The sequence below is a fragment of the Ipomoea triloba genome, chromosome 1, assembly GCF_003576645.1.
Source record: "Ipomoea triloba cultivar NCNSP0323 chromosome 1, ASM357664v1".
Taxonomy (NCBI): Eukaryota; Viridiplantae; Streptophyta; class Magnoliopsida; order Solanales; family Convolvulaceae; genus Ipomoea; species Ipomoea triloba.
Window position 1 is genome coordinate 31039119 of NC_044916.1, and position 25846 is coordinate 31064964.

The 25846-nt window shown below is 31.3% G+C and overlaps 4 protein-coding genes across 4 annotated transcripts in view; 2 read left to right on the plus strand and 2 right to left on the minus strand.

The window, feature by feature from the left end:
• The first annotated feature begins 488 nt into the window (after positions 1-488).
• LOC116015368 (isopentenyl phosphate kinase) lies at positions 489-4957 on the plus strand. The gene is made up of 12 exons (XM_031255413.1): positions 489-685; positions 1213-1443; positions 1632-1729; positions 2298-2340; positions 2607-2668; positions 2818-2874; positions 3148-3183; positions 3252-3329; positions 3739-3805; positions 4072-4134; positions 4297-4397; positions 4503-4957. Exons 1-12 carry the CDS (start codon positions 640-642, stop codon positions 4596-4598), a joined length of 978 nt encoding a protein of 325 aa, XP_031111273.1. The 5' UTR covers positions 489-639; the 3' UTR covers positions 4599-4957.
• A 520-nt stretch (positions 4958-5477) lies between these two features.
• LOC115996078 (eukaryotic translation initiation factor 5A-like) lies at positions 5478-7490 on the minus strand. Its single transcript, XM_031235223.1, has 5 exons — positions 7268-7490; positions 6375-6497; positions 6202-6258; positions 6048-6122; positions 5478-5856 (listed from the first exon to the last, which is right to left on the minus strand). The coding sequence occupies exons 1-5, from the start codon at positions 7388-7390 to the stop codon at positions 5752-5754; spliced, it is 483 nt and encodes a 160-aa protein (XP_031091083.1). The 5' UTR covers positions 7391-7490; the 3' UTR covers positions 5478-5751.
• Positions 7491-8834: 1344 nt separating this feature from the next.
• LOC116020151 (cell division topological specificity factor homolog, chloroplastic-like) lies at positions 8835-12624 on the minus strand. Its single transcript, XM_031260636.1, has 2 exons — positions 12414-12624; positions 8835-9669 (listed from the first exon to the last, which is right to left on the minus strand). The coding sequence occupies exons 1-2, from the start codon at positions 12516-12518 to the stop codon at positions 9085-9087; spliced, it is 690 nt and encodes a 229-aa protein (XP_031116496.1). The 5' UTR covers positions 12519-12624; the 3' UTR covers positions 8835-9084.
• A 10430-nt stretch (positions 12625-23054) lies between these two features.
• The window catches only part of LOC116018058, a 7164-nt gene continuing 4372 nt past the window's right edge, over positions 23055-25846 (plus strand). Inside the window, exons 1-2 of the mRNA XM_031258598.1 lie at positions 23055-23619; positions 25529-25766. Of these exons, the coding sequence (XP_031114458.1) occupies positions 25533-25766 (234 nt within the window). The 5' untranslated portion in view covers positions 23055-23619; positions 25529-25532. The remainder of the gene's footprint in view (positions 23620-25528; positions 25767-25846) is intronic.

Sequence of the window (25846 nt, forward strand, 5' to 3'; positions counted from 1 at the left end):
TCCAAAATGGCGTCGTTTTGCTTCAAAACAACACCGTCCGAATAAAAACAAAGTTTGCCTGCTAGAGTTATAACGCATACTCTTAGATAGTGATTGTAAGTTTCCATAGTCACTCAACAAAAAATATACTCCTTTTGTATCATTTTATATGTCCTACTTACAATTAATTGATTAAACAACTCTTTATTTCATTGTTTATTTTCTTTAGTATATTTTACTCATTTTAAATTTATTTTGTTGTATTGACATGGAGACAACCGTGTCCCCAATGGCTGACTTCTTCATTCGTCAACTTGGTTTCACAACTTCCATTCTCAACTGTTTCACTTTAGATTTTTTTTTTTTAAGATTTTGTTTTTCTAACAACATGACCAATAAAAACTCACCAAAAGTGTTATTCAATCTTGTCGGTTAACTTCTCAATTTGATTAAGAAATGATATTTCTTGTGAGTTTTCAAACACTACTTTCTCGTGAGGAATACTCTAAAATATTAGGATTAAAAAAAAAACTCATGTTTATTGCATAATTTAGCTAGAACACCGTTCTATAAAGAAGAGTAGTACTCCGTATTTGTTACTCGCCGCCCAGTGAAGATCCCCAGAGCACCCAACGCTAACAGTGTCAACACAAGTTCAAAATGGAGCAACGGAATACCAAGCCCATCCGCTGCATCGTCAAACTTGGTCAGCGATCTTCACTCTCGCTATCTGTCCATGATCTCAATTTATCCTATCAAATTTATACTTCTTTTTCTTCTTCTTCTTTTTTTTTTTTTCAAAAAAAAAAATCATATTTATACTTTTATGCATTCAATAAACTGAATCCGATATCCGTGGCTCCACGGATTCCAATCTAAAATATGGATTTTCCTTCTCAAATTGTTTGTATTTCAAATTGTTATCGATCATGAATTGTCATTTCGATATCTGGATTTCTTCATAAAGTTTTTATTTATTTATTTTAAAAGACGAATGTGTTATAATGGATTAACATAATTGTATGCTTTATTAAAAATGCAATCATTTACTCTATTACTACTCCGAGTGAATCTTGAAACAATAAAGTTTCGGTTCTACAGTATAGTTCTTGCATGTTTATTGAGTAATTGACACAAAAGAATAGCTTGGTTCTTGTTGATTGATATATTGTGGTGCTTAGTAATTAAAAAAAAAAAAAAAGATCATTAGGTGTTTGCCTTTTGTAATCTCAGGAGGAGCGGCCATTACATGTAAAAATGAATTAGAAACCATAGACGAGGAGAACCTTATGACAGTTTCATCGCAGCTCCGGCAAAGTTTGATGTTTGGTTCTGCTTCTCAGAAAGTTTCTGGAATGGACTGGAGTAAAAGGCTTGGATTCTCTGAACCTCCAACTGTTGACAGTGACTTTAGTGATCAACCAGTTGTTGGTTCCAAGAGTTTTGTTGTTGTTCATGGGGCAGGTTGGTAGTGTTTAGTTGTCTCTTTCTTGAAAATATGTATACTCAGACCTTTTTTCCTGTGGAACTTAGTTATCCAATATCTTTAATCTTCCAAAGCGAAATAAAGCTGGATTAAAGATGGCTAATATTGATTCTATGATAATACCATCAGCTTTCAGTTCTATCTCTACTTATGGTGGTGCTTTCAGGTTCTTTTGGACACTTCCAAGCTAGCAAATCTGGTGTTCATAAGGGTGGGTTGAGCCAACCTCTTGTCAAGGCTGGTTTTGTTGCTACACGTATATCTGTAAGATTAGTTATGATATTCCCTTTAATTGAGTGTCTATCTTTTGACTGTATTGTGGCCTTGTATGTATGTCATATTGTTTAATCATGGAGCAAGTTACCTCCCTATCTTCTCTTAAAAAGTCGCATACAAAGCTTTACAAAAATTCAGCAAAGTTCATAATTTCTTGCTTTCTATTCTCCTCAACTCCCTTGATTCCTAAAGAAAGTTTGGTCAGGTAACAAACATGAAAAATGAGGTCATTGTATCTGCCAAACTTTTATTCCCACATCATGCAATCCCTTTGGAGGCATTTTTTGTGCTTGGTTTCTTTCTTTAATTTTGTTAATGTTTTTATTTAAATTTTTCTTGAGAGCTGTCTACCCAGGGTGTTAGTGGAATTAATGGTTTACTATTTCACATCTAGATTAATCCATCAGGAGGCTGGGGACTATACATTGGTTGATTTATGGGATTTTGTGTTTCTGGCATTTCTTATTTTTCTTACATTGCATCTTTGTTCTCTGACATTAAGTGACAGAAAGTTAAGTCTGATTTTTCTCGTGTTTTTTTTTCCTGATGTTTTCAGGTTACATCCCTCAATCTTGAAATTGTCAGAGCTCTAGCAAGAGGTACCAGTGCTACTTAAGAAACAAATTTCTCAAGAATATAGAGTTTTTTCCCCTTTTTGCTTAAGTTTTTTGTTGCACAACCATGAATCAAGCAATTAGTAGGTAGTCCTACAAACCCAAATAATGTCTCCTCATGAGTTTATTTACTTCAGAAAATCATAATTTGCTGAAAAGCTCATGTTTTTGTTCACCCTTTAAAGAATTTATCCTCGACTATTCTTTGCCACCAAATGCATCTCTTAACTAATGGTTTTGCTTTCTTACAGAGGGTATTCCTTCTATTGGAATGTCACCATTCTCTTGCGGTTGGTCAACTTGTAAAAGAAATGTCAGAAGGCAACCAGATGATTGTATTTGTTTAACAAATGATCATCTTTGATTATCTCTTTAGCTGTTTAATGTTCTTTTTATTTATTTGTCCATTAAAGTTTGTTTCCATGAATTAGTTGATACCTGAGAACTTATGCATCTCTACAGATGGATGCAGCTGATGTGTCTATGGTGGTTAATGCTATTGATGCCGGTTTCATCCCTGTACGTTTCTATTCATTAAATGAGCAACTTCATTATAAATTTAAATTTCATATGCTACAAAACTGTGCCCATCCATCGATTCCAGTATATAATCAGTAATAGTCATCATATCCAAAATGATTCAATATGCATGCTGACAGATATTCTGCAATATTCTGAATAGATGATGTGAGGTGCAAGATTGGGGAGTTTATTCATTATAATTTGATCTGCCTTTTGGTACGTTCCCATCTAATAGGATAAGTGATAGATATTTGTTCACTGAAATTTCAGGTTTTGCATGGAGATGCCGTACTAGATAGCTCACAGGTTTGGTCAACGTATTAATTGGTGAGTTTACATGGTATGGACTTTGATGTATGTATTTACATTTTCAGGAATGCACTATACTGAGTGGAGATGTGATCATAAGCCATTTGGCAGCAAAATTGAAGCCAGAATACGTCGTTTTCCTTGTATCCTCTTCTTCTTCTTTTTTCTTCTTTTTTTTTTTTAAATGATGAGGAAAACCCGTAGCCACTACCCAAGTGTATGCACTGGGTAAACCCCGTCTTGTGACCCTAGCGGACTACAAGGGGGTAAACCAACCTAGGTTGTCTATAACTGACTGGCTCAAACCAAGATACCAATAGGCCACTCCCACTAGGAGTCGAACTTTTGACCTTATGGTTAAACAAGGAAATTGCTATTATATGAAGATGTTTGTGTATTATATGTAGGATAATCATATAAAATCTCACAAATCCTTCTCCTAGTGTCCCGTTTGTTCTGCTTCTATATTTTCATGCAAACATTTTTTCCTTAAGCATCTTCTATGAGGCAAATATTTTGTTACATGTGTTATCCTATATGTTTATTCTATAGACAGATGTTTATGGTGTATATGACCGCCCACCTACAGAACCCGATGCTGTACTTCTCCAAGAAATAGGTGAGCATTTAAATCTGAGATGTATGGTTGATTGAAGTAAACTTTCCTCGGCTAATTTAAACAAAATATTTTCTGGATTTCTGAGTAATTTTTTAAAACTTAGGTTTAGTCTTGTCACATAATGATACTCAAATAATAGTGTCATTCAATTATTTGAAGTACTCCATCCACTCTTCTTAGACTCACTCAATTTGAGCGTAAACTTTATACAACATTGTGCTAAGTTCCATATTAGATCAAGGTGAATAATAAATGAACTGTTACAGCTGTGCGTGAAGATGGGAGCTGGTCCGTAGTGAAGCCAACCTTACAAGGCACGGGCAAACCAGGTTAGTGAAATATATAAGTTGAGAGTTACTATCGTATAGTGCTAGTAGAAACAGACTAAAAACGATGAAACTAGATGATTTGTTCCTCGTTATTCTTCTTTCTTCTCTCTCGATGACAGTCAACAGCTGAGATTAACATGTGAGAAATTCTGCTCTTGTCAGAATTTACTGTGGCTTCCCATGATACAACTGGTGGTATGGTTACCAAAATATCTGAAGCTGCAATGATTGCAAGACTGGGAATCGATGTATACATTGTGAAGGTAAAAAACTGGGTTTGCTTTGACATAACGAGGAAATGAACTTCCTTTCATTATTTTACTTGAAGTAGGCGTTTGAGTTCTCGGAAAATTGGATGGGTTATGCAGGTGGGAACTGAACACTCGCTTCGGGCCCTTGATGGGAGCCTGAGAGGCGAAATTCCTAACGATTGGCGCGGAACAGCACTTCGACTTGTAAGATAGAAGACCTAAAGGTGGATGGGTGGATAACAAGTTGTGAAATGGGAGGGACTGGGATGGATTCCTTTATACCATAGGACTGAAGATGCAGAAGTTGTTTGGGATATATCACAGTCCACGGACTTAAAATTTCCCTTTTCCATTCAGGATGTCTACAAAATTGAAATCTTTTAATATTTCAAAGAGTTATTGTTATTTTGATCTTACGAGTTTGATGGCGCTCAACTTTTTTTTTTTTTTTGTTCTTCTGGTGAGAATTTTGACATAATTTAGAATAAGTTGAGAATCAGTGTAATGAAAAATGTAATAAGTTGAGAATCAAGGATCAAAATAGCATTTTGAAAATTAGCTGATTAGACCAATCAATTATCTCAATAAGCTATTTTATTAAGAGTTATAGACTCATCCCCTAATTTTTACTCCCTGATGTGACAGACATTGATAAATTACTTTTTTTCATGCAGTCCCAAATACAAGTGTCAAAATCAAAATATTTTGAGTAAAAAAAAGAGAAATACAATTAAAAATATTTATTAAGAGTTATAGACTCATCCCCTAATTTTTACTCCCTGATGTGACAGACATTGATAAATTACTTTTTTTCATGCAGTCCCAAATACAAGTGTTTGATAAATTACTTTTTTTCATGCAGTCCCAAATACAAGTGTCAAAATCAAAATATTTTGAGTAAAAAAAAGAGAAATACAATTAAAAATAAAAATATTTTGAGTAAAAAAAAGAGAAATACAATTAAAAATAATTATTTGAACGATATTCTAAACACTCATAATCTTTTATAATCATTAACACTCCATAACCAAGAAAAGAAAATGAAAAACTAAATATATTTTTTAAATATAATAAATAAACTTTTCAAAAATAATAATAATAAAAAATCAAACTTTATAAATTTAACATGTGAAGTCACTGGATGTATACAGATAATTGTTGCAGTTAGGCTTTTTCCCCCACGGACCAAATTCTAAAAATGACTCAATTGAAAGCGAAATACAATAAGTTTACAACCAGACACAACACAGAACGACATTCCAAACTTGCCTAACTATTTTTGGAGTTATTCAAATAAAGAGAAATTTGGCAGAACAAATTTTGCAACAAGTTGGTTCAGAGTGTCTAAACTTGACACTGAAATAATCTAACTCTTGGGGCCAATATCCTTCAGAGCACAGATCTGCTCCTCTCCCATGGCAGACATCACACTCACAACAAGGTCCTTGCCGTCAGCAAATCCATCCTTGATCTGGCATAATTCAGGAAAAACATGAATAAGTGCAGTGCAATGAATTAAGATGCATTAAAACCAACATAAAAAAGTCTTCAGGTATTTTTTTTATATGTTATAAAACCCACAATATTTTTAGAAACCATAGTGGCTAAATTAGGAAACTTCGTGTGCCCAGTTGCTAAAAGTAAAAAGTAAAATACACTGACCTGTGAAAGCAAATTTTCATCAGTTGGAAGCTTGAGGTCATCCTTAGTGTTGCCATTCTCAGTGAGCAGACTCACCTGCAATAGTTTCCAGATTAATAATATATTAAATTCACAAAAACAGCATAATGAACTTAGCAAGGGAGTTGCAACATACAAATCCATCTTCAGAGATGTCAATGAGCTGGTAATCTGTGCGGTTAACATGGGGAACCTGCAATTATGAAATACAATTAGAAAATAATAGGGTGTCGGGAAATAAACTGCAACAAGTCTGAATATCTCAAAGGAAAACAGCATACTCAAAAGACAAAAAAGCAGATGGCATACATCACAGTTGTGTGAAGATGGAACAATATCTTCAAGCTTCTTTCCAGTGAAAATGTCAATTCCAACAAAGTGGCATTTAGCATGCCCATGCTTGCCAGTCTTGGAGGTTGAAACTTCCACAACCTATTCCCCCAAAGTCAAATATTAGGACAGAACTAAAATCAAGTAATTATTGAATAGATAACTTACATTGTGGAACTATATATACAAGTCAAAATGCAAGGGATAAAACCAAATTGAACAAAAGAAACCCATCAAGATCAGAAACAATATGCACTCTGCACTCAACACTTAGATGGCCAGATTATCCATAAATGCAAATACTTTGATGCAACCGCACTGTTAATCAAGCACAGAATTAGTTAGCATAATGATTTTTCATCTATCCATGAGGAATTCTTCGGAGGAAAGTAAGCAGCAAAAGTTGCAATGTTCAAAAGCTAGCCCTGGAACAATTTTAACAAATTCCAATACTTATAAACAGACGCAAATTCCAGACAGATCCTATTAACGGCAAGTGATCAGCCTTAAATATACACTGTCACAATCTACTACTGCATTTAATATTCAGACCTAAGCTATGCAGATGCTACTAAACAGCAAGAACAAATGGCAAAAGTACTAAACATATATACTCCGTAGCAATCGCCTTCGCAATTGACTAAACTATCCAACTTTTGAAATTCACACAGCTACTAGAGAAGCAAGCCAAGCTCAATTTCTTGCAGAAATAACGTTAAAATGAAAAAGCAATTCCATTAAAATTCTCCAAAACTAAAGGATCTCAGCTTACATATAATCTAGTATACATAACTAACACCATTCATAAACGCAAACAAGTCGCTTAATAGATTAATAACATCCATAACAGAGAGAGGGAGTTAGAGAGAGACCTTGCAAGGACGGTTTTTGATGACAATGTAACCGTTCTTACGGATAGTACCGGCCTGCTGAGGGTAAGTCTTGGAAGCTCCAGCATCGGCCTTGGACTCGAAATGGTGCTCCTCGTCCGACATGGTCGTTGTCGTCTCCGAGAGTCAATCCGGCGAGTTTTGCTATAGAGTGAGAGAAAGAGAGATAGCGAAGGGACAGAGACGGGATAGATTGCGATCGAGCGCGTGCCCACGTATAAATAGCCGGGAGTGTCGTGTTTGGGAAAATATAAAACAATTTTTTTTATATATTTATTTATTTGGGCAGTTTTGGTCTTGCGTAGAAAAGACGCAGTGTTTATCACTGTGCTCAGCACTTATCTTCAAACGCCGTCGTTTAAAGGAGCTCGATGAGTGCGTGTCTCACGTTTATTTCAAAAGGTTACAATTTTTTGCACAAGGTTTGATATTTCATACTCCGTATTTCGTTAAAACGTACATTTTGATCATGGAAAACAATTAGGTGAGAAATATAGATTAGTCGCTAATTATTATTACTATAAAATAAAATAACATATATATTGTCTTAATGCTAATCCTAAACATCTCTACCTATGTTAATTCCTATTAATCACGAAATGACGTGAGTAGTATTTTTCGTTTAAAACTATAAAGGCCTTATATACCTTATAATTTTTGTGGATATAAAAATTAAAAAAAATAAAAGAAAAAGAGAATATTATTATGTTTTTATAAATGAAATAATAAAGGCTATAAGTGATAGTAATTGATAAATGTCTAAATATGAAATTTTTTAAGCATGAGTACTTTACATGAAAAGTAGTGTACAATTATTCTTTTTTAAGAGGGATACGTGAAGTTATCCTTTCATTCTTGGGAAAAAGTTTGGAGGAAACTAGGAAAGAGATTTTAACCATTCACGTTAAGAACCTTTCGACGTATAAGTACCACTAGTTTTTCCATCCTAGAAGCAAAGTACTTATTGGCGTGCTTATGTTGTGTTTGGATGGCTCGAAAGTGATGGCAAAGAAAATGAAAATGAAAAAAATGAGAGAGGAAAAACAATTGAATTTGGACCGCAAATTACTTTATCACGTAAATGAAAGTAGTGGCAGTCTGATAGAGAGCCATCACAGGCGTCGCCGCCAATCACTGTCATTTATCTCATCATTATTCATTATTATATTAAAATTTTCTTATCTCTATGGAATATATACTGCTTTCGAAAAGGCAAATATATCTAGTATGATTTACAGAAACGTAAAGAATCAATCAATTAATCAAAAACACATTCTAATATACCCCTATGAGGCAAACATCTGTTATCAAAACTCGGAAATAAAACGAAGAGGAACTAGCATTTTCACGTAAAAGAACCACACAACCGTCACAACCTGTGCTCCTGCATCTTTTCATATTTCATAGTATAAGTATCAAAAATAAAATAAAATAAAATTATGTAATAATTTCTTTTTACTAAAAAAAATATATTCAAGGGTACCTGTGAAAATTTCACATCGCTAGAATAGTCAAGAATATATTCCAGAAAGAACACAAAGTGACTCCATTAGGCAAGTGGAAACACTTAGAATAATTTACCAGAATAATGTAAGCAAAAAGTGTGGAATACCAGTCATCAGCGATTAGCAAATTCTTCAACATCAGAATAGGAGTATTAAGATATATACAAAGATAGCAAGTAGCAATCCATCCGTAAAAAAACAGCACCTAACGTTAGGAAAATGAATAGTTGCCATGCAAGTTCATCTCTTTATCCTTTTCACCTCTTCAGGTTCGGGCACATGCACGTAGAAATGTCATGTACTAAAATGACTGGAATTATCAGTTGGAATGTAGAAATCAAACCTGACGTCGACAGAACTGGAGTTTTCTCCATTATCTTTGTACTCAGTATTCGTTATTGTTCCGGATGGATCATCTTCTTGGTATTCTGATCGCACCCGGCGAACTGGCACCATTACAGAGTAGATTGTCCCAAGTTCTGGATCTCTAGACACATTCAGCTGAACTTTATCTTGTGATTCTATCTCCACATAGTCTGAGAGAGTGCTAACGACATTGCTTACTATCTTCTGCTTCGCCTCATCACTGACTGCACAACGATCAGAGAAAAGGATCATCTTCAGGCGTTGCTTGGCAATGTTTGCATTAGACTTTCTCCTTGACAGTGATGATGGAAACATTATCTTCCAAGCCAAGTTTAAGCGTTCAAAAAAGCTCAAATTTATGGCATTAAGGAAGAAGTCATCAAACTCCTGGCTCAACGAACTTGGGGAAATTCTATATTCCCCCAGCGGTTTTCCAGAGTGGCAGTGCATACTATGGCCATCACGTACTGAACGAGACCTTATAGGCACAACCTCAGAAGCACTATAATCTACCTGCAATGCAGCAGGATCGTGAAGGGTCAGCTGTGATAGCAACATAAACATGTCAACTGAGTCTTAAAGCATGCTTGCACTAGACAACATTTGGATCATTAAGTCAGGATAACATGCTTACATGCATTAACAAATTATAACAATACTTTCACCCAAAGAAATTCGGTGCTAATAGGTCACAACTTAGTAAGTTTTATGCATTACTGCAACAGCCAAAAATGTAAGAATAGAAGAAACGATGCAAATATTATAGTGCATAGAGAGCAAAGTTCTTACTAAGGTTAACCTTAGGAGTTAGGAGGGATTTAGTTCAAGTTATCTAACATTACCTAAATAATGTGAGTATGATAGTGTTATATAACTTGTTTACTTCAAATTATGTGATAACGTTATATAACATTACCGTATTCACATTACCTAGGTATTATAAGTATAGTAATGTTATATAATCTGTTTAGTTCAAGTTATGTAATTACCTCAATAATCTTAAATTACAGCCACGTCAAACATAACCCCAACTAAACATGTTAATACGGAGTATTACATTTTAACAATCTCAACTAAACATACAAGGTAATCTTACATCCTCATAATCTCACATTACCTCTATGAAGGTAATCCTAGTACCCAAGTCCCAAGGTAATCTCACATTCCATGAACTAAATACAGAGATCACACAGTGTGTATACTACCCTAGAGAATCAAGCATAAAGCTTTTACTAATAAGGGAAACATGTCTAAGAATCTTCAAAAAACAAAAGGATTCATTACATTTTTAAAAAGCTTATGCTTTAATGATTCCCTTACAAAAGCATTACCACGGCATATAGTTGGCAAGCATAAATTGCTGCTACAGCTGCCAGCCTTGTCTCAATTGACCTTCAACATACCAACCTCCACATTAAGATGCATTGCATGTCTTTACAAGGTAGATATATGTATTTCGATATATCTGGAAAAACATATCCTCTTTATTTTTCCTATAAAACAGGTTTAGCATGGAATAGTCACCATTTGGCACACAGACGAGAAATTATGCCTAAGTACAAGTCATGAGATGTGGTGAACCAAAAAATTATGCTACTAACTAGGATATGATCAAGAAAATGCTCACATTGTAAGATTTTCCTGTATAATATATTAATTAAGAAGATTTTTGGTGCAATAACTAGGCTTGTTAAGAGGTTTGGTCAGACTAAATAACTAAGGGTGTTTTTGGTTCACACATTGGAATCGGAATCGGAATGGGAATCAAATACTTGGTAATGATAATGGGTTTTGGTGAAAGTATTTTGCATGTTTGGTAGTAGGGTGGAATTGGAATGATTACTAATATTGATGTTTGGTTGTGTATGATCTTATAATGGGAATAAATGTTTTAAAAATACGAAAACAAAAAATATATATAATGATCCTAATATAATGACAAACAAAGCATTAATATGAACAAAAAAAATATCAAAACAAAAATCTAAAAGTACTAATCCAAACATAAAAGTTAGATTACCAATAAGATGGAATGATACCCCTTTTTAATTAGGGAATGAAATTTTTAATTGAATGGGTAATCAAAACCTATAGTTGTGTTTTAAAAAATTGTCAACTAAACACTAACTATGATTTTGATTCCAATTACTAGTGTGTAAACCCATGGACCAAACACGCCCTAAACGTTACTTCGTATTTAGTTTACCAAATACATGTCTATATTGATTGGATATAGCATATATAGTTCCTTGGTACTCTCACTGCTTAGTTAACGCAAAATAAGCCATCTAAAGTTCCGAGTTAAGTGTGGGACAAAACATCTAACTCTCTCCATGCAGTCCTACGGTCCTACCATTCCAAAGGCAACACAAACACGAAGATATCAACTATGGTGGACGAATTAGATTCTATATTGCTTGCGCTATGAAGGTTAGATTTCATTATCCTTTTACATGTAAAATTCATGTATATAATTTTGTATATGTCTAACACACATCACAGCTATATCTCTATATTAGACAATACTCACATCACAATTTTATGTCTATATCTAACTGTATTGTACTTTTTGCACAAATCTCTGAACTGTATTTAGTGTTGTCCATAGTAGGCACACTAATTGAGGAAAGCAAGGCTTCTAGTGGCACTCAGCAGAAAGAAATAGGAGTAAAAGCCTAGGTTAGTCCTATGGAAGGCAATGCTAAGTGAGTGAACTAAAAATGAAACAGGGAAACTACTGAATAAATAGCTTTTTTATGAGAAATGAACAACAGAAACTAGAGTCTCAAAATCATTGCCTCCATACTTTTAGGTTGTGTTTGATACTGGAATTGCAGCAAATTTGAACAGTGTGGACCTTGGAATGAAACTGATATTATTTAATCGAATTTAACTATATCTTAAGAAATGATATTTTCATTCCTTCTTCCATGGAAATTACAATTCCTTCCAAAGTAGTTAAGGGGAAAAAATATTAGAGATAGAAATCGTGATAATTCCAGAGGACATGAATAGTTGCATGCAAATTCAAGTCTCGGACTGGTAAGGAAATATAAAACTGACCTAAGGTTAACATAAGCACCCCAATAACGTCCTCTAAACAGACAAAACCATATATATAATTGAAGAAAAGCTCAAATAATTCACAGAAAAAGCTAAATTAACTCGCATTAGAGAAAATACAAGAAACGTGGAACCGAAAAATGAAAAAGAAGTTGAGTTGAAACCTCAAAGGATAAAAAGGGCCATAGACAAACCTTGGAAGGAGGAAGAAGATGAAAATGCTGTGAGCTCCGGCGAAGACTGTTATTCGGAAATGGAGTCATTGCGGCGGAGACCCGTAACCCTACGGATATCTCCATTTTTCAAAATCGGATCTAGTGAAGAAGGATAGGGTTCGAAATGGAGCTTTCAGGCGTCTGCCATTAGTTTAAGCTTCGAGTGAGAGAGTTCGCAGTTCAAAGCAGAGGCTGTAGAGCCCTGCTCCCGTTAACTCCCTGACCTACGTCGTCGTTTCGAATTTCTTCTTTTAGATTTTGACCACATATTTTAGGGCTAAATTCATTTGCCGTGAATATCATAGCGACGTCGTTTCCATATTCGTATTATAATTTAGGGAACTAAAAAGTTAAATTTGTCCCTAAATCGAATGAATATTATAATTGGATTAACTGAACAAAGTTTTAATGAGGCATCCTAAATTGATAAAATAATGTAATTGGATCCTAATATTACCTATTTAATTGGGTATTGTTGATCTGGCATTATCTAAACTTCACGTAATGTGATTTTGTTTGATAAATCAAATAATTTTGAATCTTAAATTAAAATGATAATAAACAAATAAAAAATCAAACATAGACAATTACAATTTACAATTGTTATGTTTCTTACCCTAGGCAATATAGTATTGTAATCATGGTTGTTCTGTTGATATTTAGACTTTTTATGAGATAAATTTCTCATAATTATTATTTTTAATGTTTCAATTTAGACGCAAGACAACCATGGTTGTGAAATTACTGGATGGAGACAACTGCATTCATTATTTTGATTTTTTTTCTTTTTTTATTGTTTACTTTAAAATTTTTAATTCCCATTAAGTCATATCACCACCACATATGAAATAAATACTTGTAAAAGTGTAGTTAGCATCCTATCAACAATAACATGTTAAATAAATAACATTAATATCCAATTACACTATTTTATCGATAAAAGTTTTCAATTCAGCGATCCAATTAAACTCTTCACTTTAATTAAGGATGGATTTAACACTTTTTTTTTTCCAATATTTTATATTCCGGTGAAAATGTGAAATACAGATAACAATGATCGAAAATGCATGCAGGAGAGGAGTGGGCTTAATTGTTGGGCTTACTGAGCCCAGTTAAGGGTAGTAAAATGACAAAAAGGGGGATAGATTGTTGAGTGTGATTTCAAAGGAGTGATAGCATAAAGTACAGAGATGACATAATCGGGAAGAGCAAATTATGCTATGTACCCGGGTCCACATCGCAAGTGGATCCAAGTCCATATTCATAATTTTAAAATTTTATGTTCACAATTTTATAATTTTATATTCACAATTTTAAATTTTAATATACAAAATTACATTACTCAATATTCACAATTTTTAAATTCTATATTCACAGTTTTGTTATATAGATTCAAAAATTGTATTATACTATTAAATATAGAGTTATGAAATTATGAACACAGAATTTTATAATTATAATATAGAGTTCAAAAATTATAAATATAAAATTTTAAAATTGTGAATATGAACATGGGTTCACTGGGTTCACTTTACAAGGTGAATCTGGTTCATGATATAACAACTGATTGGGAAGAGAGTGGTGCAGAGATCTGAGGAAGGGGACAGATGGGTTTTAGTGTGTTGGAGATGGAGGGAAGCGGGACCCACTACATCTTCATGGATAGATCCTGCGTCCGTCATATGATGTGAAGCCCTACTAACTTGCACATACAATTCTATAAGTGCATTTTCGTCAATTTCTGTTAGCCTGGATTTCAAACTTGAAAGGGAAAGCTTTTGGTTTTGGGGTTCCGGAGTTTTGTGTGTGTATGGACCCCAAAATTTGTTTCAATCACATAAATCACCTAGAAAAATTAAATTTTGAGATTTAACACTAAATTGTAGATTTATGAGCACAAAAAATCAAATGCAAATTAAACCAAAAGTTTCAATTTTCGTGACAATAATCAAACCACGCTCTGTCACTAGAAGTATGTTTTAAATAATATTTTTATCCACCAAACTTCAATGAGTAACGCTACACATTCTTTTTTTCTTTTTTCTTTTTTTGACATGACATTATTTGATTAGATTCTTTAATATTGGAGTAGGTGATGTTAGCCAATTCATGTACACATGATGAACATAAAAGCTAAAGTGAGAGGGAAACACTCATTTTCATTTATCAAGTTACGTTTAAATATGCATTATCAAAAATTTTATGGTATATCGGTATCTTATGATCTTAAGAACTTGTAGTGATTGTTGGATGATAAGATCAAGTGTCCTTTAAAGTTCATTATCTAGAATTGAACTATTGATAATTGATAAGTAACTTTTCATTAATTGTTTATATATTTAACACGTAAAAATGTTGTTGTCTCTTTAAACTTTATCTCGAGTATTCGTATTATGGTGTGACATTATAAAATAATGAGTTTAATAAAATAATGGCAAAGACAAAAATGTACGTAGCATGAGAGCATAAATGTTTGAGTTGAAGTTGTCAAGCCAATTAATTTGTTTGATAGATACATATAGTATTAATTAGGGAGAGGCCCCTTGCATGAGTGGCGCTAGTTAACCAACACGTTCAACAACTTAGAAAATGCCTCGCATTTCCCGTGAAATGACCATGCAATTCAATAGGGGACCAGAATTAATTTGGTCTTATACTCTTTTTTTTTTAGACATATCGGATGCATAATTAATTAAATTATATTCTGATTGAACTTGTGCAAAACTATTTTACATAAGACGATTTTTTTAAAATATTATACATTTTGTATCCCATCTTACAGTACACTTTTAAGCGTAAGACGGCAAGAGCACCTGTCCAAATTGCCCATCGCTCTGTCAATCCCCAGGTTCCCACCCATACACATACACTATGGGTATGCATAAAAGGGTATTCATCTCCTCTAATTAGCTAAGATTTCTCAATGACCTGTAGATTTCTAGTATTATTTGAACCCCATATTGTTGCTCAGCAATAATTTAATTTTTTTATATTAAAAAGTATTATATATTTAAGACATTAAAAATATATATAATTGAGATATATGTATATTTTAAAAAAATCATGCATCATATGACAAAAGTCATTGGAGATTTGGGTTACTTAAGAAGTTGATGGGTGATAGGTACCACATTCATATAACTAGTAATCAATGAAAATATTGCATGTGTGTCAAAATATGTATGAATCACAAATCTTAACAACTTTTTCTTAACTAGACTAGACATGGATGGTCATCATTTTTCACTTTCCTTGTGTCATATTTTGTGTTGGTTGGTTTGTTTTTATTTATTTATTTTAACTTTCCATGTGGCATGTTTTGTAACTTTGGGCAATTATTTACTTATATTTTCCTTTTCAAACATAACAAGTAAATAAGTATATAAACTTTACAATATTTATGTCCGAAATCTTCAAAGCAAAGTTTTCCCAATTAAACAAGTAAAAAATCTAATTATAACAAACTTTAAATCTAGTGTTGGGTTATGTTGTAATAGTTCAATCTAACTAGTAACCCAATTAAAGTCCAAAAATGATCAAATATTTAATCAAAGATATAACAAATAATTTTACTTGAGATAATGTGTCACATCTAAACTTACTGTAGATTGTGGTATTAATATAAGATGTGAAACATAATCCATTACACCAAATCAAATAGTATGCTTTATACGTTAAGAATAGTTATCTCCTAATTGGTCATAACTATACTATAAACCTATTGTTACACAAAAGCAATACTTACCATTTGCAATTTTGTCTTCACCATTAAATCAATCCAAAATGCCTTAAATTTTGCCTTTACCATTAAATCAATCCAAAAGGCCTTTACCAACATTATATTATTATTTTCTTTTATCTTACTTAATTCCAGCACTTCGAATTTAAATACTCAACATGTTATAAGGGTAGAGTAAATTTCACTTTTAGTACTTCTATTATAACATTACAGTATTTAATCAAACTCTTTTAATTAATTTTATCCAATTATATCCATGACTTTCATTTATGTGTCACGATTAATTTTTCATTTAATTTTTTTTGTCATTTAATTGTTTAATGAAGCATGCTAACATGTAATATGCATGTAATTTCATCATTCAAACATCTTGTCTCAACATGTAATTTCTTGCATCTTCAATTAAGTCTTATATTCATGTTAGTCATATTTCTTATTTTCTTAATACTGAAGTTTAAATGAATGACTAATTATGACAAATAAAAGAAAGTCAATGGTATACTAAGGTAAACATAAATGAATAGGTTTAAATATGTCATTAACGTCGCAGCAGTGAATGACTAAAATTGAAATTTACTCTATAATGGTATTTAGTCAATAACATCAATGGTTACTTAAAAAATTTTAAGTGAAAACTTTATTACGTATTAAAATACTAATTTTAGCTATTTCAACCAAATTTATATCACTTTCACAACTAAGGTATCCAACAATTCGATCTGATATTTAATATTACTTATAATCAAAATGTACAAAATTTTGTGAAAATATTGCGTACGGATGGTTTAAAATAATAAATGATTACCAAGATTTGTACGTATGGATCGGAGCCCTAGATATTTTCCATATTCAATTATACATATTCAACATGTTTGACAAAAACTATAAGTTATATTAAATCAATAATTAATAAGTGCTTTTAATTTTTTTTTTTGGTAATTGAAAAATCATATTAATAAATTTTAAGTTGCTGATGCTTATTGACTAAATCAAGTTAAAATGTATAATGATATTATAAAATATAATAAAAGTTAATGATGATAAATATCTAATAGGAATAGAAACAAATGCGTTTGTGTTCAATTATATTTGTTATTAACTTGAACTTGCAAAAATCCTACCTAGGCACCGATTTCTAGACGTCGGTTGACCGCATAGCGTATCACCATAATCGGTGATTTAGGCGATCGACTAGGCTACTTAGACGTTGACAGACTAGGTTGTCTAGTCGGCTGATTAGCTACTGTTCTTTTTCTTTTTCTTTTTCTTTTTTTTAAATGGTTATTTCACTCAAAATGATATCGTTTTGAGGGAAATAACTCTAAATTGTTTAAACTCTAAATATTTTTTAGGTCAATATTTAATATTTTAGTATTAACTATTAAAGTATTAAATATTTTATAATTATTAGTCTTAAAAATTAAAAAAAAATTAAACAAATTTTTAAAGAATAAAATAAAATTAAAAAAATTACATGGATGTCTAGGTGCTAGGCGTTCCCGGACGCCCGATGAGCGCATAGCGATTTTTTAATAATAACTTGTACATTTTGCTTTATCTTTTGTACACCCACAAGCAAATTATTTTCAATTTTACATTTTTTTCTCTAAACTGTTTACGTCACTAGATAACACAAGCACATGTGTGTGCGCGCGCGCAATTTATATATAATGTACTAATTATTTTTTATTATCTTTTATCTTTCTTTCTTGTAATATATATTTATATGATCATGTAGTTTCACATTTATTTTGATTATATAATTTCATGATTTTCATCATCATTTTTTATTAAGTATTTTTATCGCGCATTATGCATGTTTAATTTATAACTAGTTGTTTATAAAATGAGACAATAATACCCCAACATCTAGAAACTATTTTTTTTAAACCTATATTATAGCTAGATAATACAGTTTAACTTTTATTAAATATTGGGGGATTAATTAATGTTTTATAGTATACGCACCAAATACCATCATGGATTATTATAAGTCAATTTTAGATTGTTGTTCCGAAAGAAGTGACCATGTAGATGAAATATGATTCTCATATATAAAAGTCATGCGTTTAATTCTCGCTGATACCATTTTAGTTGAGCCTATTGTACAAAATATTCATAGTGTGGTTTACCTCTCCAGTGTTGTTTGTATATTATTACACATGAATTGACTTTCCTCTTATTTCAAAAAAAATGAATTGACTTTCCTCAATACACACATTCAAGTACTATTGTGTAATATATGACTACAGGTTTTCCTTGTTAAAAAAAAAAAAAAAACAAAAACAAAAACAAAAACTTCCTGTTCGCTAAAATCTTTAATTACTCTGAGCTTTCACTTTTTTTTTTCTTTTTCTCAGTACTAATTTACAAGAATAATAATTTTTTTCTCAATAGTAATCACAATAAGAAGATTGGAAGCACCCTTCACTTCAGTGCTAAGTATGTGTTACAGTCTGATAGAGAGAACTAATAAATTTAGATATATAATTCATTTTTATTACATCAAAAAGTAAAAATGAAAAATCAAATTATAAATTTTTTTTATCTTTTGGGCGTATAGTTATTTGTGACAAAACATCAGCTCTTTTAATATCAACTAAAACACAAGAATCAATATTGACTCCACTGAGGCTCGAACCCACCACCTCCCGTATAAAGGGAAGGGTTTGATGCCACTGGACTACAAGGTCCTTGGCATGATTCTCAACTTATTAGTGCACCGATTTACCTCTTACAAACTATAATTTACTTTTGTGATTGATGTCTCTTTCAATAATCTTTTGCAATTCTCCATAAATATATGAGCAACCAACAAAAAAGAAAAAAAGAAAAAAAAAGCTCTACTTAATATAAAATTTAATGTTGTAATATATCATAAAACTATATTTAGTTTAAATAATAATGTATAGTAATTAACATTAATTTTATTTACGAAACATTTTCAATAAGAAAATAAAATACTTAATAGGTCTTTGAGTTACATTGGCCATCACTCTTATGTAACTCAGTCCTTCCATAATTTAAGATATAAATTTTTTGTCTCTCAATTTTATTCAAATGTCATTTTTAGTGCATCATATACATATTTTGTTAGCTCTTGATGGTATTAACTCCTAAGAGTATAAATAATGGATTAAAACTTTTCCCTTTCAATAATTATGATGAGAGGAATACTATAAAAATTATCACTTTTTACTTTTATTTTTTGTTTTATACTAACATGACATGATTTGATTCTATAAGTTGTAATTTTTTGTATTCCTTTCCTTTTTTACCTAATAAAATTTAAACACATAACATAATAACAAGAGTTATGTTTCATAAAAATACATTAGGATTATTATTTTTTTTCATAATTATTATACTTAGTATGGGAAAGCTAATACACATTAGGTAATAAAAGTACAGACAAATAATACAATTTTCTTTAAAGTACAAATAATGCTATAGACATTTATATTTATCATTCACAAGTAATCACTCCTTATGTGACAATTATATGCATGCTTGTGATGTGATATTTTGTCACATTAAGTGTCAATTGTAAGGATATATAACGTTTTTTAAAATGACTAAAGAAACTCACCAGTCTTTACTATATAAAAGTGTGTACTAAGTAAACTTCATATTGTAATTCTAATTGATAAATGACCATAAGTATATGTAATATACAGGGTAATATTTTTTTTTTAATTTAAAAGAAAAACATTTGTTAAAAAGTATATTTAGAGGGTGGGGCCTAGAAGGCTTTAATGCGTTGCAGAGGCACCCGCGTAGGTATATATATGATGATATGATCGTATCTATCATACCCACACATGCTTCGAAGTTTGTACGCTACAATAGTACAACTGTACAAGTACTTGCCTCTCAACTTATATACTTTCTGTGTAAGAAATCAAGACCCATCAACCAATCACGCACCCTTTACACAATAATAGTTACCATCATAAATCCTTCCACCCTCCCCGCTAAATCTACCTTAATTCCGACTTTACTTACAATTTGCCCTTCACCATTATTAGTTTGAGCGAGCATCTATGAACAACTTAGTTTGGATTATTTTGCGATCCTTTATTGACGGCAAATTATTGTGTGGACCACGTAGGGATGAGCAAAAGAAAGTCGGACCGACATAAAAACCAATGACCGAAAATTGAACCATCTAAATATTTCGGTTTCAGTTATTAAGGTCAAAACATTTCGGATTTCCGGTTGGTTATAGTTTTTTTTTTTTTCAAGAGAAAACCAAAAATCGAAGATTAATCTAAAGAAAAATAAAAATCTAACCTCATCCCATTTACATTTTGCAAGTCAATAGTCTATCACATTAGTTTTAATCACTTGTTAGATTTCATGGCCTTTGTTAACCGTATAATATGTAAATATCATTTATTTATATCTCACTAAATTACTATTGTACTTGAAGACATTAATTTTAATTGATTATATATACAAAGATATTACTTTTTTCCTTTAATAATTTAGTCTTTTCACATTAGTCAAATAAATAAAATAAATTTAACTATTTTACTTTATAATTAAAAAATGCGGTTATATTTATCCGATTGAAACCAACCCAAAATCGCTGGTTTCAGTTATGAAGGTTCGGTTAAAATTTCGGTTATTAACCAAAAATTGACAGATGCTCACCCCTACTAGGACCACGGTCCAAAAACGAGTCGTTTTGAATTAAAATTAAAAAAAAATCCTTTTTTTTTGTTCCACACGCATGTTAGAATAATGAAAATTATGGAGTAATAAATTAGAATAATGTACTTTATGTGTTTTTTGACCGTGATCCACGCACCTGTGTGGACCATGATCCATGCAATAATGATTGTTTGCCGATCATTTAGTGCACACTATTGAATAGTGACGATAGGTTTCCCTCATCTTAAAAAATATTAAATTTTTGTAAAAAGTTGGGTAAGAAAATTAATGTTGAAATTGAATGTCTTTTACCTTTTTGGGGTGTTAATTTAAAAACAGAAAGAAGAATCAATATATATATATATCAAGTATGACTGCAAGGAAAAAGAGAGATAATTAATATAATTAAGCCCCACTAATGGGAAGATTATAATACTAATATTCATAATTAACAACTAGCTTACAATGTTGTCAAGTTGGCTGTGTTTGCTGTTAGGACTATAATGAAGGCGTGTACAACCAATACGCATGGATATTGATAGCTACATCATACATACACTGTTAATTATTATTATTGTTATTATTATTTTTTAGCAAAACAATAGTATTCGCTCTTAAATTGTTTTATTTTTACAAATTTGATCAATGTAAGTTAAGTAAAATTAGCCCTTTATTATTCAAAATATTACATTTGTAGTCCATATTGCTATATAATTATCAAATTTCATTAGCATATGCCGTTATTTTTAAAATTTAGAATCAATATTCACTATTAAAAATGACGTTCACGATGATATAATAAAACTTTAACCATAAATATTTGTTCTAAATGAAAAAAATAACATCATAACAAAAAGAGATTGTTAATAGCGTTTGATAATTATATAACACCAGAAATCGAAAGTGCAATATAATGAACAATTAAGAGACTAAATCTATTTAAATCAATTAACATGAATCATGTTTTCAAAAGTAAAAAAATTCATCATAGACTAAAAATCATTGTTTTTTCTTATTATTTAGAAAACTTATATTACATGAATCATGTTTTCAAAAGTAAAATCATTGTTTTCAAAACTTTATATATATTAAGAAAACTTATATTATATGATATGAATAATTTAATTTTTCAATAACAATATCTGCACGAAAGGTAGGTAGAATCTAGACAAATCCCTTGTTACTTTGCATTTGTTCAAACCAATTTTTTTCCTGAAGCAAACAGCGTAGGTTGTTATGTGATAATTATATTTTAAATATACAAACAATATTTGTATTAAGCTTTCTGTATAATTGTATCAAACGATGCAAATAAGTATTGTAATTCTTAATATTATTTTTAAATGCCAATAACTTTGTGATCAAGTGACACGTAGTGATTTTCTCAAATGGGAGGCTATGGGATCGAGTCCTTTTTGTGCTTCAGTGCTATTGAGAAATTTGATACAAATTTTTATATAGGTAACGTTTATTACATTAAATAAATTACACATGATTATTATTTTTTTAAAATGATTTTCTAAAGCGTGAAAGCAGTAAATTAAAAGTTTAAAGATTCATAAATACGTAAATCATACCAGCAATGGTTAATTTTACACATTGATATTGGAGTTGAATTTTTCAATCTAAAAAGTTCAAAATTATTTGCATTTATTTATTTCGGTCAAAAGTCATTAAGTTTCATGATGTATGACATGTGTAAAGAACAAATGCTGTTTTGCTATTTATAAAATATATATATTTACGTTACAGAATATATATTCTATATTGATCGTCTGAAAAAAAAAAAGACAAAAAGAAAAAACGAAAATAAATTACCTACAAAATTAATAATTGCGCAAACACGTTAATGTTATAGTCATATATACAGTATAAAATAAAGACATAGTAGGCAACTCCAGTCAACTTTCTTGAAATATTAATTTTACTGTTATAAAGTTTCAAATTCAACTTCTAAGAAATTAGTCTTTGATTTTTTTTTTTAGTTTGAGTTGGATAGCTATAACATATAGATATTTTAAACTAGTTTATTTTGTTATAATTTTTAGTGAGATTTATTTAATGTGGGAATATAATTCTCGTATTAAAATGTTACAAATTTTAATTCTTTATTCATTATAAATTTAATTTTTATCAACACTCTCCAATTCGGCCAGGTATTAATACTTTGATGTGACGTCAGAATTAGATTGAATAGCAGAGAAGAAAAAATCTGGTTTCCGGTATAGCACACGGATGTGATTACAAGTTCAGAGTTGCATAGCTGATAGGTGAAGTGTATAGTTGCAGAGAGAGAATTAAGCATAGAATAAAAGAGGTTCTTAGAAGGTCGTTTGTTTGTGCGAAAGGTTTTCTTCTTAATATGGAATCCCTCACTCTCTTCTCTTTCTCTCTCTAAAAAGGGAAGAGCATTGGTTTAGAGAGGGAGAGAGAGAGAGAGTGAGACACCGGTCCCATCAGATCGAAATCTCTAATTCTTTTTCTTCAATTTTTATTTTTATTTTTCCTCCATGAGGATCTGAGCTCTTCAATGGTGTTACCAAACAACCCACTTTCTTCTTTCCTTGTTTTTATTCCCTAATTATTAAAAATTTCCTGCTTTTACTCTTTTGCTTTTATTTATTTTTATGTAATCCGTATATTTTTGTTTTTCTATTCTGCCTTTTCTTCTCTGTTGGTTTTTTGTCCTGCCTAGTGCCAGTATGGGGCTCTGAATTCTCCATGCTCTGTTCAATGTTTTAATCCATTGGAGGCTCATGAGAAGAGATGGCTTCAAGATGTGAGTTTAAGGTAAACTTATATATTTGTGGTCATTTTTTTTTAATATGTAGATTTATTTAATTTGACTATTACATACTGGACAGGGAATTCTTGTTTTTATAATTGGCATCAATTGATAATCCTGTGGTTCTTTAAGTTATTATTTTCAGAACTGTTTATTTTTTTATTTTGTCTAATTAATGCTTTGGTTAATCTTGGTAGTTTGAGATTATTTTATCATATAAATTTTGAGGAGGTAAACTGGTGGTGCATTTCCTGTATTTATGTACTGTAGTCAATTCTTGGATTTGCTAAGTGGTGTTTACTACTTGGGATCTTTTAAGCCTCTATTTAATGGACTTATGAACCGTGAGGACTTATCCCTGGATTCCCTGCAGAGGAAGTGTTTTTTTTTCTTTTAATAGAATTTCCTTCCTCATAAAGGATTTTATCATTTTAACTGTAGTAAGCAACCTGTAATGGTGCTTCGAACTATTTTATTTTATTGTTATTCTATGGTTTTGATTATTGCTGGTTACACTGATTATATTACCTATAAGAGCAAGTGATTTTGGTCAAATTAAGGTGCTTATTTCCAATAAAGGAGCCCCTTCAAAGCTCTCAATTGGATTTAACATTTGGACTTTATATCCCAGTTATCTTGGTAGTTTGATTTTTCATGCTGACCTTCCTATGACATGTTTAGCATGGAAAATGCTGCCAAATCTATACTACATTTTCAAAACATTGAAGGTGACCTGCATTTATTTTTATATGGAGAACCTTGGATTTAAGTATTAATGAGTCCTTCCTTCTTCGTGAGAAACAACAGAGATTTATTTTTGCTGCAATGGTTATCTGCTGATTGCTGCCTTATCTACCTTAGGTGATTATAACTATTTGATGGTACTTATCAACTGAGAGAATAAAAGCTAAAGTCTATTATTCTATTTGATGGTGTATGGATAAGTTTAATTCCTAATCAATGAAGAGTAGGACTATACTTATCTTTGAACTTGTTTAGTTGAAGTGGTAATAATTGTTGTTATGTGGTGATTAATGCTTTAACAAAGCAAGATAACTACAAATTCCCGTGGATGTTTATGATTGTCTTAACCAAGGTCTGATGATAACTTGAGGATGATGTGTTGGTAACTTGGTATAGCAGGTCCTTGGATTCTTGTAAAGGAAAATGCATGAATTGATAACATAAATGATCAATTCATAGAGTGATTTCTGTGCTACAGATTGGCTCAGTGAAATTCTGAGTCTACATGAAGTGCTCTTCTTTTGATGAAAATGTGCAAATAATTAGGTTCATACCATTAGGATTTACTTTGTTAGATGCGGGCTATACTTCATTCAAAAAAATATTATTTTTGGGAGAGAGGGTGGGGGGAACAGGGCATTCTTTCTTTCTCATTTTGTTGAGCAAGGTCTTGGATCATATGCTTTTTCTTTATTTTTTATTTTTATGTTGCTTCTGCATCTATGAAGTCCACTATTAGATGGCGAGGGGTGTGTTTTGTTGCTTAATTTTGTTTTATTCTTATTCTTTTTCTCACTTGTGTTTGATTTATCTTCGACTGTTTTTGGATTATTGTTCTTTCATCTCTTTCCTCTAACAAATAAGAGAGACTCAATAAATGGTACACATAATTGTTAAATAACCTACTTATTACTTTCTTATAATATAATATACCAATGTAGTTGTGTTCTTTATGTTCCTTTCTCCCAAAGTTGTGATAAAATTAACAACAGTAATGGTTTTCTGTGGTCGCTGCCACGAGATACTGATGCCATACAAGAATTATCCTAGGAATGCCTTGTCTTCTCTTTGCTTATTATTTTCAAGTAATCAAACTAACTAGTCTTCATTACAGATGAGTCAAGATTTATTAAAAAAAAAAGTACTTCATTTTGGTTTTGATTCATGCAGGAGTATGGGAACCCAAGTGCAGAATAAGGACCACTTTCCAGTTTATCACCACATGAGAGACCTCAACGGGAATGCTAGCAGCAATAATTGGCCATTTTATTACAGCGATAGAACCTTAACAAATGGGCAATATTGTAATGGTTTCATGCCAATGACCATAACAGATGCAAATTCTGATTATGAGAAGGATGCAGTAAAGCAGAAAATGATTGAACATGAGGCTGTTTTCAAGAATCAAGTATATTTTCAGCTGTTTCCTCTGTTTTTTTTTTTTTTTTTTTTTTTTTTTTTTTTTTTTTTTTTTTTTTTTTTTTTTTT

Coding starts and splice junctions, on each gene's coding strand:
- LOC116015368 (XM_031255413.1), top strand. CDS start 640: ATGGAGCAACGGAATACCAAGCCCATCCGCTGCATCGTCAAACTTG. Junction 686..1,212: donor CCGCTGCATCGTCAAACTTG/GTCAGCGATCTT, acceptor TTGTAATCTCAG/GAGGAGCGGCCATTACATGT. Junction 2,341..2,606: donor TGTCAGAGCTCTAGCAAGAG/GTACCAGTGCTA, acceptor GCTTTCTTACAG/AGGGTATTCCTTCTATTGGA.
- LOC115996078 (XM_031235223.1), bottom strand. CDS start 7,390: ATGTCGGACGAGGAGCACCATTTCGAGTCCAAGGCCGATGCTGGAGCT. Junction 6,498..7,267: donor TCAAAAACCGTCCTTGCAAG/GTCTCTCTCTAA, acceptor TTGGGGGAATAG/GTTGTGGAAGTTTCAACCTC. Junction 5,857..6,047: donor ATGAAAATTTGCTTTCACAG/GTCAGTGTATTT, acceptor GAATTATGCCAG/ATCAAGGATGGATTTGCTGA.
- LOC116020151 (XM_031260636.1), bottom strand. CDS start 12,518: ATGGAGATATCCGTAGGGTTACGGGTCTCCGCCGCAATGACTCCATTT. Junction 9,670..12,413: donor ATCTTCTTCCTCCTTCCAAG/GTTTGTCTATGG, acceptor GCTGCATTGCAG/GTAGATTATAGTGCTTCTGA.